Source organism: Rutidosis leptorrhynchoides, chromosome 4 (assembly GCF_046630445.1).
Source record: "Rutidosis leptorrhynchoides isolate AG116_Rl617_1_P2 chromosome 4, CSIRO_AGI_Rlap_v1, whole genome shotgun sequence".
Classification (NCBI taxonomy): Eukaryota; Viridiplantae; Streptophyta; class Magnoliopsida; order Asterales; family Asteraceae; genus Rutidosis; species Rutidosis leptorrhynchoides.
In genome coordinates, this window is record NC_092336.1 from 468,586,890 (window position 1) to 468,605,752 (window position 18,863).

The window sequence follows — 18,863 nt, forward strand, 5'->3', positions numbered from 1 at the left end:
GCAGTGATCATAAGCACCACTAGTAATATATATAGTACTATAGTTGGTATGATCTCATGATCACAAAGTTAGTGGTGATACTAGATGTTGTACCACCATTTAGGGAAATCTTTGAATGATGTGTTATGATGTCGATGTCTTTAACTTCTCATTATGGTAACTTTAGTTAATTGAAAAACACCTTATAATATGGTATTCAAATACATCTGATTTTTTTAACGACAATTGGGAGTCACTGTTGGAGGTCCGAACGCAATGTCGGAACCCACCCTCGTGATCATTTGGGATGAACATTATAGTCCTACCGCCCCTCAGGAGGAAGCTACTACGGCGAATTCATATGGACATCGCGTGTGGTAAAAACCCCTCGGGTGAGGCTCGAACGTAAGACGTCTGCAACCTTCGAGGCCCATGGAATCGGTGGGTAACCTCAAAGGGATATATGTTGTAGTTTACGGGGATCGAACCCCTGAAAGTCATCACCAATAACACCTTGAGGTTTCAAATACATCCGATATACGATCTAGAGATCTAAATGTACAATATGATTAATGATATTGCAAGCTCACATTATTAAATTGAATGAGTTACTAAATACAAGGATTACTCTCAGCTACTATACCCTCTGATTATGGTAGTACAAGAGGTTCGATGATCCAAATGTCGCGTGCATATTCGTGTATAGTCCGGTCACTGCTGAACTTGTATGAACCAGCAGTGTTTAAGATTGACATCTTAGTCCATTTCTGTCAGAAATATAAATTGGAGAATGTTAATAATAATGATGTTTTAACATCTAATCTGGTAGTCTTCCTACTTTTTTGAGGAATGGTCCTAATAAAAGGTATTGACTTTGCAAGAAAAAAAAGAAAAAGAAAAAAAAACAGCCATCCTACTATCTTGGTGGATGCTGTTTATAAGTGGGTACATGTTGTAAGATTGGCAGGCTGTGTAGCAAGTCAAAACATAAATGGGCCACAATTGTGTAATCAAAACACAAATGGGTCACATTTGTGGAGTCAAAACACAAATGGGTCACTTTTGTGTGGCTAAAACAGGCCGTACTGCTGTACTAGGTTCACCCCAGACACATGTTTATCCATTTTACTTAATAAATTAATCAGATAAGGTGCCAATTAGATTACAAGATTTCACAAGTAAAAAACTTTTAACCCGTTTAACAGATTCTACCCATATAACCCTTTCCCCCTTTTTTTTTTTTTTTTTGAACGGCAAGCTTGCATCAGCGTATCATTTATTTCAACGACACTCATCATTTGCACACACACACACGTTCGGGCAGGAAACCCGAACCATATTACAGGGATCCGAACCTTAAACCATCCCGAAGGGCAGGCGGATCGGATCTGGGTCCTGAATAGGTCGGTAAAACCTTCCCACGGGGCAACCCGGCTTATGGTAAGTAAGCCTACCACGGGTATTTTTAAAGAGTGGGACTCGAACTTGAGTCCACTCTCCCCCTTGCCCTGGCCCCACCTAAGTGAAACCAAGGATACCATCAAGCCTTTCCCTTTTAAGTTAATCTTTCAACTCATTTAACAGATTTGACCCATATAACCCTTTCCCCTTTTAGCTTTTAGTTTTTTTAATATATATGCAACAAGTAGTTGTGCTTAGGTGACAGATTCGAGCGCAAATTCAATTCTATGATGAATGATTAACTCACCTTTTGATCTCTATATGCGTTATCAACCTCATCTTGACACTCAATATAAGCTGGAAAATCTTTACCCACGAGAAAATAATCGGCTCGGCCATAGCCTTCATTCCCTTCCAAAGAGCCCATGAGTTCGTCATAATTGTATGGGCCGAATACTCCACTTCTTACATATTTTTTGACCTCCTCAAATCTTGGGTCAGGAACAAACTGCATATAAGTCATAAAGTCAGAATTATAGTTAGTTATTTGTGTTCCTAATTTAGTCGTCGTTTTAAATCTTGCAGAATCATTTATGCAAGTATGTGAAATTCACTGAAATGCATTCCAGTGATTCAACATACAAACTAAAGCCTAGAGGTGACTATATCGACCCGTTCACTTATATGACTTATTTTGGATTATCTCTGATGGGTCAAACGGGTGATACAATAACGGAACAGGATCCCAAGGGTGGGGTAGCTTGCTTGTTAATATTTGGACATCTTTAATAGTGACCCATGTTCAATCTCCACGGTCTACAACTTTCGGGCTTGCCTTTCAAAAAATTAAAAAAAAAAAAAAAAAAAAAAAAAAGAATAAAAAAAAAAACCGAAAAAAGAGCAAAAAGCCGCCCAAAATGTGTTATTTATGCACAAATCTCCTAAATCATTTTAGCTAAAATAATAGTGTATAATTGAAGTGGTATATAAACAAAAACATTAAAGTTTTCAAGGTCAACACAACCCAATATTTACCAATTACCAATAAAATTATCCAATTTGACTAGTTTATAATACAGTTTCTGTAATCTCACCTTGCCCTTGGATCTCTCATTTCGTAACCCAGCAATTTCATGTGCTTTGGCACCAAAAAGGAAAAAGTTTTCTTCTCCAACCTCTTCTCGTATTTCAACGTTCGCACCATCGAGGGTCCCAATTTGTATGCAGCCATTCATCGCAAACTTCATGTTGCTGGTCCCACTTGCCTCCATTCCAGCAGTGCTAAAAATTAAAAGACCATTAACCCATCAATTAAATTACCTTCGTCAAAAGTCAAACCATAAGGTCAAAAATTAATACGAGAGTATATGATTAGATTATAATGTAGCATGCCTGATGTGTTCGGGACAAATCACTTCCGGGAATCAGAACTTCTGCTACCGAAACATTGTAATCTGGGACAAATACAACCTAGTACAAACAAACTAATTAATAATCAGTTACAGAGTACTTTTTTTTGTTTTTCAGTCTGCATATCTTATTTTGTCTTATGTCTGCGCGCCTGCAAACATTTATAGTGCATACTGAAGACATAAAATAAAATAACATTTTATTTTGTCTGCCACAGACTTAAAAATATGCTTCTTAGTGCTGCAAACATAATTAAGCAATTATACAAACAAAAAAAATAAGTAGTCTTCACTATTCATCATACATACAGACCATTGAGCCACATCTTCTCAACAGACATGGTCTGCCGATCTTCAGGACAAAAACATTTTAAAAAAATAAACTAAAACCTTAGAATGCAATCGGCTAATTTCAGATTTAGTCAATATTTACCTTCAAAAGGTCACCAATATCGGGATCATGGTTCACAGTAGCGCCAACATCAGTAATAAATTTCACGATCCGTTTAGCTTGGACGTATGTAGCAAATGCTTTACCTCCAAATATACAAACACGAGGAACAAATTTCTCTTTTCGTTCATCAGCACTCATTTCTTTCATCTTCTTATAACGGTAAACGATTCCCAGGATATTCAACAGTTGTCGCTTGTATTCATGAATACGTTTCACCTGCATAACAATAACTCAGCCAATGTAACATTTCATGTTACAAATTGAAGCAAGACATTTTACTTATTATAGAAGGAACAAAAACACAACCTGAACATCAAACATTGCATCCGGGCTGACAAGATATCCAGTTTTTTCTTTAATAAAAGATACAGTTTTTTCTTTATTGATCCTTTTAGCTTTCCTCCATTCAGATTGTAGTTCTACGTTATCCGAAAACTGCAAAACAATGAATAGTCAGAAATGGAGTTCTACGTTATCCGAAAACACTTATTTTTACATGAATATATACATAATGTCCACACCAGGACTTGAACCCATGACCTCAAAGTCAGATGGGCATCTAGATACCGCCAGACCAAGGGCCCTTTGGTAAATAAAACAAGAAATAGACGAAATATTTAAGCGTACCTTTCTAAGTTCGTCTAACTTTTTAGTATTTAGGATCCAATCTTCTGATCCTGTCCACTTAGTTATAATTTTACTTAACTCTGGATTACAAAAACTGATCCATCGTCTTGGTGTCACACCATTTGTCTTATTCTGAAACTTCTCAGGCCACAGCTGCGTAAAGAATAACGAATGACAAACCAAAGATGATTGTGAAGTAAAAAAATTACACGAAACGGTAAAAGGTAAAAATAATCTAGTAACAAAAGTACCTTATAGAAATCATTAAAAACTTCATTTTTCACAATTTCACTGTGGATTTCTGCAACCCCGTTAACAGCATGACCACCAACTACACATAGATTAGCCATTCGCACCATCTTTGGCTGTGTGGGGTCCGGCTCAAACGACACCTTTGTGGTAATTACAACATCCTTCAGTTGGACATCACCATCTTCAACTGTAGATTCGGTTACTTCTTCAGTTTTTACTTCTTTTTCAACTAAATCAACGTTGGGGATTTCATCTGGGGGAGCGAGCAATGTCAAGATGGATTGAGGTAGTTCGACATTATCCAAAATTCTCATCTGCTTCAGTTTTTCTTTCAGCAACTCAAGATCCTCGATACCATACTCAGCGACGATGGTATCAATCAACTGAGTAGGATACATAGTGATTGCATATAAATTATGAATGGCAAGTTAACGTAAAACTGAGAAAAAGAAACAATGATCCCATAAAGAGTTGATTGAAACAGAAAAAGAAGAAAAAAGTTAACCAGCTTTCGTCTGATTTCTGTTTTACAATTTTACTTAATTAACCAACTTATTAAGCCAGAACGTCCGGCTTCATTAAATTTGAAACAAGGTAATCTACTTATGATCACTGGTTTTCAAATGGCATGTCAATGCCACATAAAAAAGTTAAGCTTGAACGTAAAACTAACGACATGTCAGCTGCCACATCAACATTTTCACCCATTACTGCATCAGATTATGTTAAATCATAATTTTGAGAGTTCGGTTACCTTAAAAATATATTTTAACCAACTTCAATGAAATATTATAACCAAAAAAAAAAAAAAAGTTAACCAAACAAAATAATGCAATAGATAGTTGAATGTAATAATAGTAAAGGTCTGAAAAATACCTCTTTGTCAATCATATCGATTATCTCAACATGCCGAGGAAGTAGTTCTTGTAGAAGATTTAAACTCCATTTTTCGAGAGCCTCCGGTAAAACAGTGTGATTAGTGTATGCTACCGTTCTGCCACAAGTTCCAATTTTCATGAATACTATACGAATAAAATAAATAAAAATATAATAAAAATAAGGACTTCACCTTTGAGTGATTCCCCATGCTTCCTTCCAGCTCAAACCCTTAATATCAATCAATATTCTCAATAATTCTGGTATGCATAGTGTAGGGTGAGTATCGTTCATCTGTACCGCAACTTTTTCCGGAAATTCATTCCAGTCGATTGTTTCCCCGGATCTCCTTTCGAACCGTGAAATTATATCTTGAAGAGAAGCAGAGCATAGTGTATACTGTTGCTTTAATCTTAGAGTCTTCCCCTCATGTGATTCATCTCCAGGGTATAAAATGTAACAAATCTAAACAAACAAAATGTTGTGGCCGGAGTATTTATCAGATATAAATTCAAAATTTCTATTGTATTTGTATGCGTAAAACTTTCAAAAATTACTGACATGGCACGATATAGATTGTCATATGCCACATCACAGGTTTACAGGTTAGAAGATGTCTGATATATCTAATGGAAACTTATAAAGTTGGATACAATTTCAGAGACTTAACCCAACATGGAATAATTCACAAGTGATAAATCAGGAAAAAGATAAACCTTCTCTGCCTGTTTCAAGGCTTTATATGCGCCAGCATGATCTCCAGAGTTAAAAGCATGCAAATCAAAATATTCAGGTGCGACCTTTGTTGACCATAATCGTAAGTTGATTGTAGTGTTCGTTTTATATCCAGGTATGGGTACATCATAAGCAACAGCCATAATATCTTCTCCGCCAACCCACTCCTTACGTCCATCGGCACCCGTAACAACTTCACCGTAAAATTTTATCGGGTACGACACGTCATTTCTTGGTATTTCCCATGGATTACCCATCTGCAATGCACATTAAAAAAATTGTAAATATAAGGTGCAAAACATTTATGTATTGGAACGGGAATAAAGATATGAGTATGAAGACCTCAAGCCAATTCTCGGCTACTTCTTCCTGACCGTCTTTCGTAATAAGTTGCTTAAAAAGACCGTATTTGTAGCGAAGACCATAACCCCATGCAGGGTAATTCAATGTTGCTAAGGAGTCTAAAAAACAAGAAGCGAGCCGACCCAAACCACCATTGCCAAGTGCTGCATCTGGTTCCTGTCAACTACTAATTCATTAACAAACTAAGTACGAACAAAACAGTCCTTTAATTGAAATCTCAAATCATGGACCTATCCATTTTAAATTTTCTGACCAAGTCAAACGCCATACTACAATAAAATACTCCCTCCGTCCCAAAATAACTGTTTCGTTTGACTTTTAAAAAAGTCTTCCTTTCTCAACTTTGACTTGCATCATTTTTGTTTGTGTTATATATTATTTGATGAAACTTAGATGAAAGGACTGGATATTAAACATGTTTACATTGATATAATTTTCATCAAGTATTATATAACATAATTGTAAGGATATTAGGACCCAAAACAACGCAAGTGATTCAACAAGATCACTCACCGATAGTAATTCTACAAGATTACTAACCCACTTAATGAACGAAAGATTATAAATGCAAGAAATGTAAATCGACACAAGAGATAACGTGGTTACATGCAATCGTTGTGATTGCTTTAGTCCACGGACCAACTAGAGAATGTATTTACTGAATATTTGTGGTGTGTTTACAATGAGTTACAAGAGGGTCTATTTATAGAATGGTTTAAGGAGTAAGCTAAAAACAATTCCTTGAAACTTCATGTGAGTTTCCTGACAGCTTCATGGAGGCTACATGTGAGTTTCCTGACAACTTCGTGGAAGCTACATGTGAGTTTCCTAACAACTTCGTGGAAGCTACATGTGAGTTTTCTAACAACTTCGTGGAAGCTTCGTGTGAGTTTCCTGGAATCTTCCCTCTAATTGTTTAAAGTTCTCCATATCTCCAACAATCTCTCACTTGGAGACTTTGAACAAACCCAACCTTCGTCAACCCAAAATATCAACGATCTAACCAAGAACGTTAAACCACCATTATACCGCCAAACTCCATTTGGGACACGCACACTCAACACATACTTCGGATGAGCAGACTTTCGATACAAGGTCTTCAACACTACTTGTTAGAATTGAAACATTAACTCTCTAATTCTCTAGTTGGGGTCTTCTCTCATCAATTCATTAGAAGACCAATTGAGGTAATGCAAAACCTCAATTTCTCTGTCGTAACAACCTTAGTAAACATATCAGCAGGATTCTTCGTATCAAGGATTTTCTCCAATAATAAAGTACCATCATTTATATGTTGTCAAATAAAATGATACCTTATCTTGATGTGTTTCGTACGACTATGAAACACCGGATTCTTCCCAAGATGTATTGCACTTTGATTATCACAATACAAGACGCAATAGTCTTGTCTTTTACCCAACTCACCTAAGAAGTTCTTCAACCAAACAAGCTCTTTAGAAGCTTCTGCAATAGCCATATATTCGGCCTCGGTAGTTGACAAAGCAACACTCTTTTGTAGTCGAGACATCCAACTAACCGCCGTCTTCCCTATTGTGAAAACATAACCCGTAGTGCTTTTCCCCGAATCATCACATCCACCCAAATCAGCATCCGCATAACCCCTAAGTATGAGATTGTCTTTGGAGAAACACAATCCCATATTAGAAGTACCTTTCAAATAACGAAGCAACCATTTAACCGCTTCCCAATGCTCTTTCCCCGGATTAGACATATAACGACTTACAACTCCCACTGGGTGAGCAATATCGGGTCTTGTACAAACCATGGCATACATAACACTACCCACGGCCGATGCATATGGAACCTTTTCCATATCCGTTTTGTCTTTTACCGTCTTTGGTGATTGACTTTTTGATAACTTAATCGTGCTACCCAAAGGCATAGAACGAGCCTTTGAATTCTCCATATTGAACCTCTCTACTACTTTCTCAATATATTTGGATTGAGACAAGTATAGAGTACCTTTCACACGATCACGCACAATACTCATGCCAAGTATTTGCCTAGCACCACCAAGATCCTTCATCTCGAACTCATGGGAAAGTAATCCCTTCAACTTGTTAATTTCGGACATGTTGGAACCTGCAAGTAACATGTCATCAACATACAACAATAAGATTATGTAAAAAGACTTGAATTTCTTCAAGTAGCAACAGTGATCCGCTTCACATCTTAAGAAACCAATCTTCTTCATAAACTCGTCAAACTTCAAGTACCATTGCCGAGGTGCTTGCTTCAATCCATACAAACTTTTCTTTAGCTTACAAACCCACTTCTGTTTACCCTTTACCTCAAAGCCCTCGGGTTGCCTCATGTAGATCTCTTCAACAAGATCACCATGCAAGAATGCGATTTTTACATCTAGTTGCTCAAGATGTAAGTCTTCGGATGCAACTATAGAAAGTACCAAACGGATAGTAGTCATTTTAACTACTGGTGAAAATATCTCTTTGCAGTCAACCCCTTCCTTTTGTTGAAAGCCTTTGACTACCAAACGAGCCTTGTACCTTTTCTTGCCATCCGACTCATTCTTGATTCGATACACCCATTTGTTTTGCAACGCCCTTTTATCATGAGGTAACTTCACTAGTGACCAAGTTTTATTCTTCTCAAGTGACCCCATCTCTTCTTTCATGGCAAGCTCCCATTGTATGGATTCTTTTGTCTTCCTTGCCTCAAAGTAACTTTCGGGTTCACCATTCTCGGTATAGAGCAAGTAGTTTGCTGATGGAGAATACCTAGGATTAGGTTTGGGCACTCTAGTCGAGCGTCTTGGTGTAGGAGTAACCGAAATGGTTGGACCGGTTTCATTTGTGTCCTCCTCATCACTAGAACTCGCACTATGTTCGGAATCATCACCGCTTTCAGAATCATCCCCATCATTAGCATTTTCTGACGCCTCACCGTTATTTGGCAATTCATTGTTCCCCGTACTCCCACTAGAACCTGCAAGATCATCAATAGAAACATCGTCAAAAGTAACTTGACTCGGTTTAGGACTCCCCGTTTCCGGTTTGCCATAAACCGAATCTTCATTAAAGGTAACATCACGAGAACGAATCACTTTTCTAGCCTCGTTATCCCAACAACGATAACCCATTTCATCCGACCCGTAACCTATGAAAGTACACCTCTTTGACTTAGCTTCAAGCTTGTCTCTATCCGCATCTTTGATCTTCACATAAGCATTACACCCAAAGATCCTAAGGTGATTATAACTCACCTTCTTACCTTGCCATTCTTCCTCGGGAATTCGGAAACCCAACGGTGTTGAGGGTCCCCTGTTTATCAAATAAGCCGCCGTATTAACCGCATCTGCCCAAAACATCTTAGGCAAACCGGCATGTAGTCTCATACTCTTAGCCCTTTCATTTAACGTACGATTCATACGTTCGGCGACCCCATTGTGTTGCGGTGTTTCAGGTACTGTTTTCAACATTCTAATACCGAGCTTTGCACAATGGTCTTTAAACTCAAGACTACCATATTCCCCTCCATTATCTGACTTCAAGCACTTGACCTTTCGAGTGGAGTCGTCAATGAAGGTGACATAATAGCGAGAACCTCCATGTGATTCTACATTGGTTGGACCAAACACATCCGTATGAACGAGCTCCAATTTCTCCAACTTAGGTGCATTCCCTGATTTTCCAAAAGTCACCTTCTTTTGCTTCCCATATACACATGGTTCGCAAAACTCAAGTTCTACCTTTTTCAAATCTGGAATTCTCCCACTCGAAACAAGCATCTTCATACCCTTCTCACTCATATGCCCGAGCCTTCGGTGCCATAGAGTTGATTTGGATTCAACATTCACCGTAGCATCAAACACTTCAACCATATAAAGAGTTCCCCTTTTATGTCCACGAGCCACTACACAACTACCCTTAACCACCTTCCATTGGCGGTTTTCAAAAGTAACCGCGTTACCTTCATCATCTAATTGACCAACCGAAATAAGTTTCATTTTTAATTTAGGAATGTACCTTACGTTTTTCAAGGTCCAATTAGAGCCAAGAGTAGTCTTCAATAAAACATCTCCAATGCCCTCTATATTGAGTTGCTTGTTGTCCGCCAATCTCACCTTGCCTTGGTATGAACGAAAATTCTTCATCATGCTTTTGACATGAGTAGCATGAAACGAAGCTCCCGAATCCAAAATCCAAGACTCCATAGAATTTTCAACACTACACAAAAGTGCATCATCACTTTCCCCTTCGGCCAAGTTTACACCTTTCTCGGAACCATTTTTGCAATTCCTTTAAAAGTGCCCTTTTTGATTGCAACCCCAACAAACAGCTTCACTTCTATCTTTCGATGGATACCTCTTCTTAGAATTCTTTCTACCCTTCTTCTCACCGCGATCAAATTTCCTACCACGGTTGTCGGTACTTAACAAGGAACCGGATGTCGATTCCCCCGAGTTTCTCCTACGAGTATCTTCACCAAGAATCAAATCCCTTATTCCTTCAAACGCTAGCTTAGTAGTTCCTGTAGAGCTACTAACTGCGGTAACCGTACCCGACCAACTTTTCGGTAATGATGAAAGCAAGATTAATGCCTTTAACTCATCATCAAACACAATATCTACCGATGCTAACCTCGATATGATGTTGTTGAACTCGTTGATATGATCCGTTGCACTCGTACCTTCCTTCATCTTCGTATTGAACAATTGTCGCATGAGAAAAACCTTATTAGAAGCGGTAGGTTTCTCATACATGTTAGAGAGTGCTTTCAAGCAAGCAAACGTCGTCTTCTCATTCACAACGTTGTATGCAACGTTCTTAGCAAGTGAAAGACGAATCGCACCCAAAGCTTGACGATCCAAAAGCGTCCAATCGGCATCGCTCATGCTTTCGGGCTTGGTCTCTAACAGAGGTTGATGTAGCTTCTTTTGATACAAGTAATCTTCAATTTGCATCTTCCAAAAGCCAAAGTCTCTCCCATCGAATCGGTCGATTCTAAACTTTCCGTCTTCCGCCATCGTTCCCAAAGTCGAAACCTTGTGCTCTGATACCAGTTGTAAGGATACTAGGACCCAAAACAACGCAAGTGATTCAACAAGATCACTCACCGATAGTAATTCTACAAGATTACTAACCCACTTAATGAACGAAAGATTATAAATGCAAGAAATGTAAATCGACACAAGAGATAACGTGGTTATATGCAATCATTGTGATTGCTTTAGTCCACGGACCAACTAGAGAATGTATTTACTGAATATTTGTGGTGTGTTTACAATGAGTTACAAGAGGGTGTATTTATAGAATGGTTTAAGGGGTAAGCTAAAAACAATTCCTTGAAGTTTCATGTGAGTTTCCTGACAGCTTCATGGAGGCTACATGTGAGTTTCCTGACAACTTCGTGGAAGCTACATGTGAGTTTCCTAACAACTTCGTGGAAGCTACATGTGAGTTTCCTAACAACTTCGTAGAAGCTTCGTGTGAGTTTCCTGGAATCTTCCCTCTAATTGTTTAAAGTTCTCCATATCTCCAACAATAATAAATAAAAATATTTAAAGTCAAAGTTGTAAAGAAAGACTTCAAAAGTCGGAGTGGGCAGAACAACAATTTGAGCAGCTAAATAAGATTGGCAACAAAAGATGACTTAAAACTGTAAGCAAGAGATAATGAAGCAAACGGAAGTAAACGCTAATAAGCTCACCTGACTAGCGACATCTTCTAAATCATGACCCAGTTTCTTCAAAGCATCAGCATAAGCACCTGACAGCTCTAAATTACCGATAGCATTTAACAAAGCTCTACCCTAAGAAGACATTTAAAAGAAAAAAGTCAAATACTTACAAAGTTAAATTAGTAAGTATAACACATTAGAAGATTAAAACGAACCTGAAGGAACTCCATAGATAAGTAGTAGGCCTGCTTCACGTTCATCTTTTCATGGAAAGCGTATGTGGCGTTCCAATTAAAGATGAGCTTATCGCGAACACTTTGAGCTGTAGCATAATAAGCCTTTGGAAGCTCAAATTTTTCTGGAGAGAACGATGGTGTGAACTCCGCGTGGTATTTAATACTTGATATGACCGCTTCAGAATCAGGAACAAGGATGCCATTGTCTACTATATCTGTTGTCTCTGTTCCAATATGTATTTTTTTTTAAAAAAAACTTATTTTTACAAAGAAGTAAGAGAATGGCTATAATGGTGATATTTTCACCAAACGTTTTGATAGATCCACCATATTTATGCATTTCTTGTACTATACAAGATAACGATGAATAGTTTTCGTGAATCTATTAAAACCTTTGGTGGGTTTGTCACGCCCATAACGAACATGTGCCTATGATACACCTTTCTGTATCCTCCTATGCTATTCTCTGTGTATTTTGCAAAATATCGATAACCAGCGATTGTGGGTGGTCTACTCCCCATTTACGAGGACGTATGTGGATGACAATGTTGAGCATACACCCCAGACTGACTTAGAGCACGAGGTGTCCGTGTCCATTTTTCAGTGTCCATTTCAAGATCGAAAATGGAGCTTGAAATTGATTAAAGTAGGGTGTCGTTCAGTGTCCTTGGTTCAAAGTCTTGGTGAGAGAAAATATGACGTGGACTAATAAGAAAATAGTGAAAAAAAAAACATAAAATCAAGTTTCACACCGTCGGTAGGCCGACGGCGAAGAACCGACAGCGGAATAGACGACAACCGACGGCGGGACGATATCCAAATTTACAACGTCAATGAGCGATTATTCGAGCGACAGTGTGGATACCGTGTGCTCTTAACGGCCCTTAAAGATACTTAGGGAGTATCTACCCATAGTCCCATACTAATACTATACTTACTATACTAATACTATACTATACTAATAAACATGATAATATTTACAAAACTGTCCCCTTCTAAATTCTAACCCAAATGAGATACATGTCTAACTATAAAAAGTTGCAACATGTGAAGAGTTAACTATGGTTGATGTTTTGCTCTCATTATAATTATGTAAGATGTTGCTTTTATCTTGAAACGAAGGGAGCTCATTAAATTTTCATCTTGAAAAGGTTTGCCTCTTTGTAATGAAATGAAAGGATTATACATAACACTCAACTACAATAATAATCATAACAATAGATTATATATTTGCACATTTTTATTTACATATGTTAGTTGTGTTAGGTGATAACTGAGGCCCAACCCGATTGTGGGTTGGGTCGTTAGGGTTTCTATGTATCATTAGGGTTTATTATGTTGTATCATTAGGGTTTATTATGTACTATAAATATCCTATGTATATTGAATAATAATCGACGGGTTCAATTCTATAACATGGTATTAGAGCGATTCGATCCCGGTTAAACCACCTCCACTTTATCCTTCAAGTCCATCGTCTATAAACGATGGGATAATCGATTTCTTCTTTCATCTTTTGTAAGTTAGAATTTTAGTTTAAAGGAGCACCGCATTATCGTTTAGCTATATTATTTATTTATTTATCTATTTTCCGTTTATCTTAATAGAAAAAGGCCACCTAAATATCCAATAACAGCCGCAACATCGATTTCTATCAGCCTCACCATCTTTTTTTTTATCCTTAAAAAAAACCCTCCTGATGCTCATAATGGTAGTCTGATACGTGTAAGCCATGTGTCCTCCTAATTTCTACTTGCGACCAAAAAAACAATATATCTACAGCAGCCGTGAAATGTTTTCGCTAACAGCATCCTGTTCTTGTTTTTTAATTTATTAATTTTCAATAATCGGCGTGGGATGAGCCGGCTAGCTTGACTAGTTTCCAAACCCCGAAGAAAAAGAGGAATAGAAAAAAAAAAAAAAAACTATCTTGTTTTGCAGCGTAGAAGAAGATTATATCGGTGATAAAAGTTCTAAGCCCAAGTTCTGCTCAATCCTTAGGCTAAGCAAAGCAAGCCACGGCGTAACAAAAAAAGCGCTACGGAAAAGGAAACGCAGTCAAGCAATGCATCCAAATCAGCGAATATCATTCTATTCGATGCAACAAAAGAAGAAGAAAAAAGCATAGTTTATTTTATTTTTTTAATTTAATACTTAATATTTTGTTCCTGTCCGAACTTTCGCGATTTCGCCGTTCGGACTGCCGGGGAGTGTTAGGTGATAACTGAGGCCCAACCCGATTGTGAGTTGGGTCCGTTAGGGTTTCCATCTACCATTAGGGTTTATTATGTACTATAAATATCCTATGAATAATAACCAACGGGTTTCATTCTATAACAAGTTAATACTAACAGAAGTTACACTTTAATAACATACATATACTGATATACCCTTTACTTTAAGAAAAAAAAAACAATCACACATATATAATTGATAATTTACAGTGTAATACCTTCTTCGACTGATTGTAACCGTTGATTTATGGTAGCAACTGATAAACGACACCTTTTAGAATGTATCCTTCTGCACGATTTGAATTTGAATTTTAATATTAACAGATTCTGTGAATGTTGGTTAGTGAAACTGAAATCTGTTATGCTTGATTTTGAAAAGTAGCTGGATACATAGAAAGAAGAAGCCGCCATTATTACTCTCTATATCTATATCTATCTATCTATCTTTTTAAAATAAAAATAGAAGTGATGATGATATTATATATAAATGGCGAAGAATTGAAGTCACTGAAAGATATGAAATATACGGTGTTTTTGTCGTCTATTATTTTTCGTTTTATGCTCTAATTGCATTTCACCTAACACCTTGCAAATTTTTAACGAGACTAGCCGGGGTGTTTTGTTCTCTTGAAAAGTTTTTTTATTTTTGATTGAAGTTCCTAAGTTTATAAAGTTTCTAACTTTTCGCCAAAAATGTTTATGGCCCATACTTTTTCCATCAAATATATTTTCCTTCATCATAAAATAAAAACTACTGAGTAAGTGTTTAGTGTACAATAAATTCGAAATGGTAAAAAATGGTTACCACTACAACAAAAATGATTTTTCCGGACAGGGTCTTTCCGGACGACTATAGTCGTCCGCAAAAACCCACAAACCGACAAATTTTTTTGCTTTTTCTGTTTGCTTTTTCTTGAATGTTTGACTAACTTTTCCCGGACGACCCAATGTCGTCCGGAAAGATAGGTCCAATTATTGCACCCTAAAAAATTGGCTCCAAAAAAAGGAAAGTTTACGCGGGCTTTTTTCTTGGACGATAAGTCGTCTGGAAAGACTTTGGGGACGACATGTCGTCTGGAAATCCATTTGGGACGACAAGTCAATTTGCCTACTTATACTCCATCCTCAACACATATTGAACACATATTCTAACATTACATATATTTTTTACCCTCATACACACATCAAATACAACGAAAATGGTAATCGTTCCGCCGATGATTGTCTCTTTCGACGTGTATTACGGAAGTAGATTACGTAATCAAATGAGAGACTACGATTATACGCGTAGTTCGAAATCCACGTTCGAAGAAATTGATGTTCGCGACGTCGGTTTAGAGGACCTTCTATACTTTTTGAAAGAAATGGTTCCGTTCGAACACACGGACGTCTTGTATTACGAAGATGACTGTGTTCCGGAATTGTCTGCTACATATCTCCAAACAGAGGATCAGTGGAACGGTATAAAAGAAACCTTGAGTTGGCGTTCTAATTGCATTTCTCTATATTTAGTGTTGGAAGATGAGTAAAGTTGTTTTAATTTCCGTCAACTAAACTGTTAAGTTTAGTTAAGTTTAATGTTAATCGTATCGTTTTTATTTTAGTATTAATTGTATCGTTTTTTATTTTAGTGTTAATTGTATCGTGTTTATTTTGGTATTAATTGTATCGTTTTGTTAGTATTAATTGTATCGTTTTTATTTTGGTATTAATTGTATCATTTTTATTTTGGTATTAATTGTATCGTTTTTATTAGTTATGTTGAATAACAATTGTCATTTAAATTACAGTTCAATTTAATCCATAATTAATACTGAATGAATAAAGACTCCATAATAATAATAATAATAATAATAATAATAATAATAATAATAATAATAATAATAATAATAATAATAATAATAATAATAATAATAATAATAATAATAAAAATAATAATAATAATAATAAAAGATTATTATTATTATTATTATTATTATTATTATTATTATTATTATTATTATTATTATTATTATTATTATTATTATTATTATTATTATTATTTTTACTAATCATAAAAGATTATTTTTTTTAACATCACTTTTATTAAAAAACCAAACACGGTTACATTTTTTTAAAACTAAACACAAACATAGCTAAACAAAAATACATTACTGGTATTGAAACACACTAATAACGACGACGAGGATGAATACGAGCATCCGATTGAGTGGACGAACTTTCAGAACCTGAGCTCGATGCTGCCGATGTTTCAGAAACAAAGGACCGGTCGATAGGTAACGTGGTTATCGGACGTCGTCCCACCAGACCTTTAACCACACCAATACTAGTAAATTGACGGTTCAGAAATGTTCCGTACGAAAGATGAGGTCTTGTTTCTGCATAACGAAGTTGATTCATTCGGGAAGTGACCAAATGAGCAATATTTACTTGGATGTTGTGAGTTATGCACCAGTGAAGACAAGCTTCGGTCATTGACAATCGAGTGACGTTTGGTTCACGGTGGTACATGTTACTCCTAATAAGTGCATTTCTTATAGCAATATTTCCCGGACGAAGGTATTCGTCAAGGATGCCTGAACGTTCTATGGTTCTGAATGGAACCGCAGTACGACGCACAAGTATGGCCATGTCATATTTTGGAATATCGTGAGGAAGAGCTTCGAGGTCTTCACTGGGAAAATAGATATTTTTACCTTCAAATGGTACGCCCAATAGCATACCAAATTGTTCAAGAGTATACTCGTGTTGTCTGTCATAGATTTGAAATCTCACCAATTGTTCATTAGTGAATTCATAGTTGGAATAGAATTGATGCACGAGAGCAGGAAAAAAAAACTTATCAAGCAAAAGGAAAGGAAGCCAACCCATTCTTCTAAATTCACGATCGATCTCTGAAAAATCTTGTAGTCTGACTTGTCGACCTTCACTAATAGGTCTATTATTTGTTGGTTGATTCATAGTGTGATTGTAGAGATAGAGATAGAGAGACTTGAATGGGTGGATATGGATGAAAAGAGTGTGTATGGCTACTCTTTAAGTAGATCCACAAACTCCCACTGCACCAAGAATTCCCGCACAAATGTTTCCCGCCCAAAATTTTTCCCGCCCTAGTGTAACGGTGTTTATGTGTCGGTGTACGTAACGGTGTAATGTAACGTTGTTATGTAACGGTGTATTGTAACAGTGTTATGCATGTGTCGGTGTATTGTAATGGTGTATTGTTATTATTAAATCACTATTTTTTTTAACGTCACTTTTATTAAAACAACATCACGGTTACAATTTTTTGAAACTACAGATTAAACACAATAACAATGAAAGCTAAACAACGATAATAAACAACGATAATACAACAAAACATTTAGAAATCATTGAGATCAGGAGAATCAGAAGAATAGAATTTGCCATCCGTGTCGTACTGTGGCCCGTAGGGCACGTAGTCCTCTTCATCAGACACAATGTTTTCGCTCTCATCCCGAAACTCGATATACAACTTGATGATTTCGTTGCTGGTCACTGCTCGACCCACAAGCATGGTCCAGTCTTCTTATCTTTAAGAAGACTGGCTGGAACGTTGGGTTCCTTGAAGAACCACACTTGTGAGAATGCAAGAGGTATGTCCTCTTTGAGAACATCAAGTAGTTCAGAAAACAGGTAATTTCTGACATTCATGCAATACTCCCTCTGTTCAGAATTGACGGTGGAGTAATTCTTGACCTCGCGGTCGAATTCCCTACCATAGTTAACTTAAAGCATAACATTCATCTGAGACATTTTGAACTTATAAATTTTAGATTTAGTAGAGAGATAAGTGTTTGAGGTGTAGTTTGTTAACAATTGAGGGGTTGTATTTATAAGGGATTGAAGCACTTGTTTGAACGAATCCAGTGGTCATGAATTAAAATCACATGTTGAATACAGCTTTAATAAAGGTAATAGTGGAAACAACTTTATACAGAGCATCTCTGCTCAACACAACTTTATGCAGAGCATCTCTGCTCAACACAGCTTTATGCAGAGCATCTCTGCTCAACACAACTTTATTACACGAATCCAATGTTAAAATTACACGATTTATTGAAAATTAAAATTACACAGTTTATTAAAATACAACAATTTATTGAAGATGCATACTATTGGAAACGTTGCATTAAAATAGTGGATGTTAAGTACTTACAACTGAAATACTAGAAACTGAAATTAATTCTGAAACTTCATACTACAATTTAATACTACCAAAGGGGATTACATCGGTTAGTTGAAAATGAAATACGACACAAATGCTACAAAAGTACAAATTAACATTAGTTTCAACATTTTTGCTTGACGTTTTGCGGTTTTGAGTGAACGTTCTAGATCTTTTTTGGACCTTAACAATTCTGGTATCACTTCAAGCGTCCGATCAGACCAGAGCGGATCAATCCAAATTTGTCACTTTCTACAAAGTTCAGACATCAAGGTGCCCAACCTACCACCACAGCCATAATATCGTCGACCGTACTGGTACTCATCATTCAAGCAAGTTTTGAGAACCATCTTTGAACCACAAGATCGACAAAATTTCACAGGCAAAGTTTCCACTGGACCATAATGGTAATTATCAGCCATATTGTTGTAGTCGTCTAGTGTTGTG

At 36.8% G+C, this 18,863-nt stretch overlaps 1 protein-coding gene across 1 annotated transcript; it reads right to left on the bottom strand.

Moving 5' to 3' along the window:
• Positions 1–445: 445 nt before the first annotated feature.
• Positions 446–14,667, bottom strand: LOC139844495 (alpha-1,4 glucan phosphorylase L-2 isozyme, chloroplastic/amyloplastic-like). Its single transcript, XM_071834720.1, has 15 exons — positions 14,446–14,667; positions 11,973–12,217; positions 11,788–11,889; positions 6,076–6,252; positions 5,715–5,990; positions 5,192–5,463; positions 4,999–5,116; positions 4,122–4,505; positions 3,871–4,023; positions 3,550–3,678; positions 3,223–3,459; positions 2,778–2,850; positions 2,475–2,665; positions 1,688–1,888; positions 446–746 (listed from the first exon to the last, which is right to left on the bottom strand). Exons 1-15 carry the CDS (start codon positions 14,636–14,638, stop codon positions 630–632), a joined length of 2,868 nt encoding a protein of 955 aa, XP_071690821.1. The 5' UTR covers positions 14,639–14,667; the 3' UTR covers positions 446–629.
• Between the last annotated feature and the right edge of the window lie 4,196 nt (positions 14,668–18,863).

What these genes read in the sequence shown, in the direction of transcription:
- LOC139844495 (XM_071834720.1), bottom strand. Translation starts at nt 14,638, where the DNA reads ATGGCGGCTTCTTCTTTCTATGTATCCAGCTACTTTTCAAAATCAAGC. An exon ending in AGTTAGACGAACTTAGAAAG is followed by an intron (nt 3,679 to 3,870) that starts GTACGCTTAAAT and finishes ATTGTTTTGCAG; the next exon opens with TTTTCGGATAACGTAGAACT. An exon ending in ACGCATATAGAGATCAAAAG is followed by an intron (nt 747 to 1,687) that starts GTGAGTTAATCA and finishes TATTTCTGACAG; the next exon opens with AAATGGACTAAGATGTCAAT.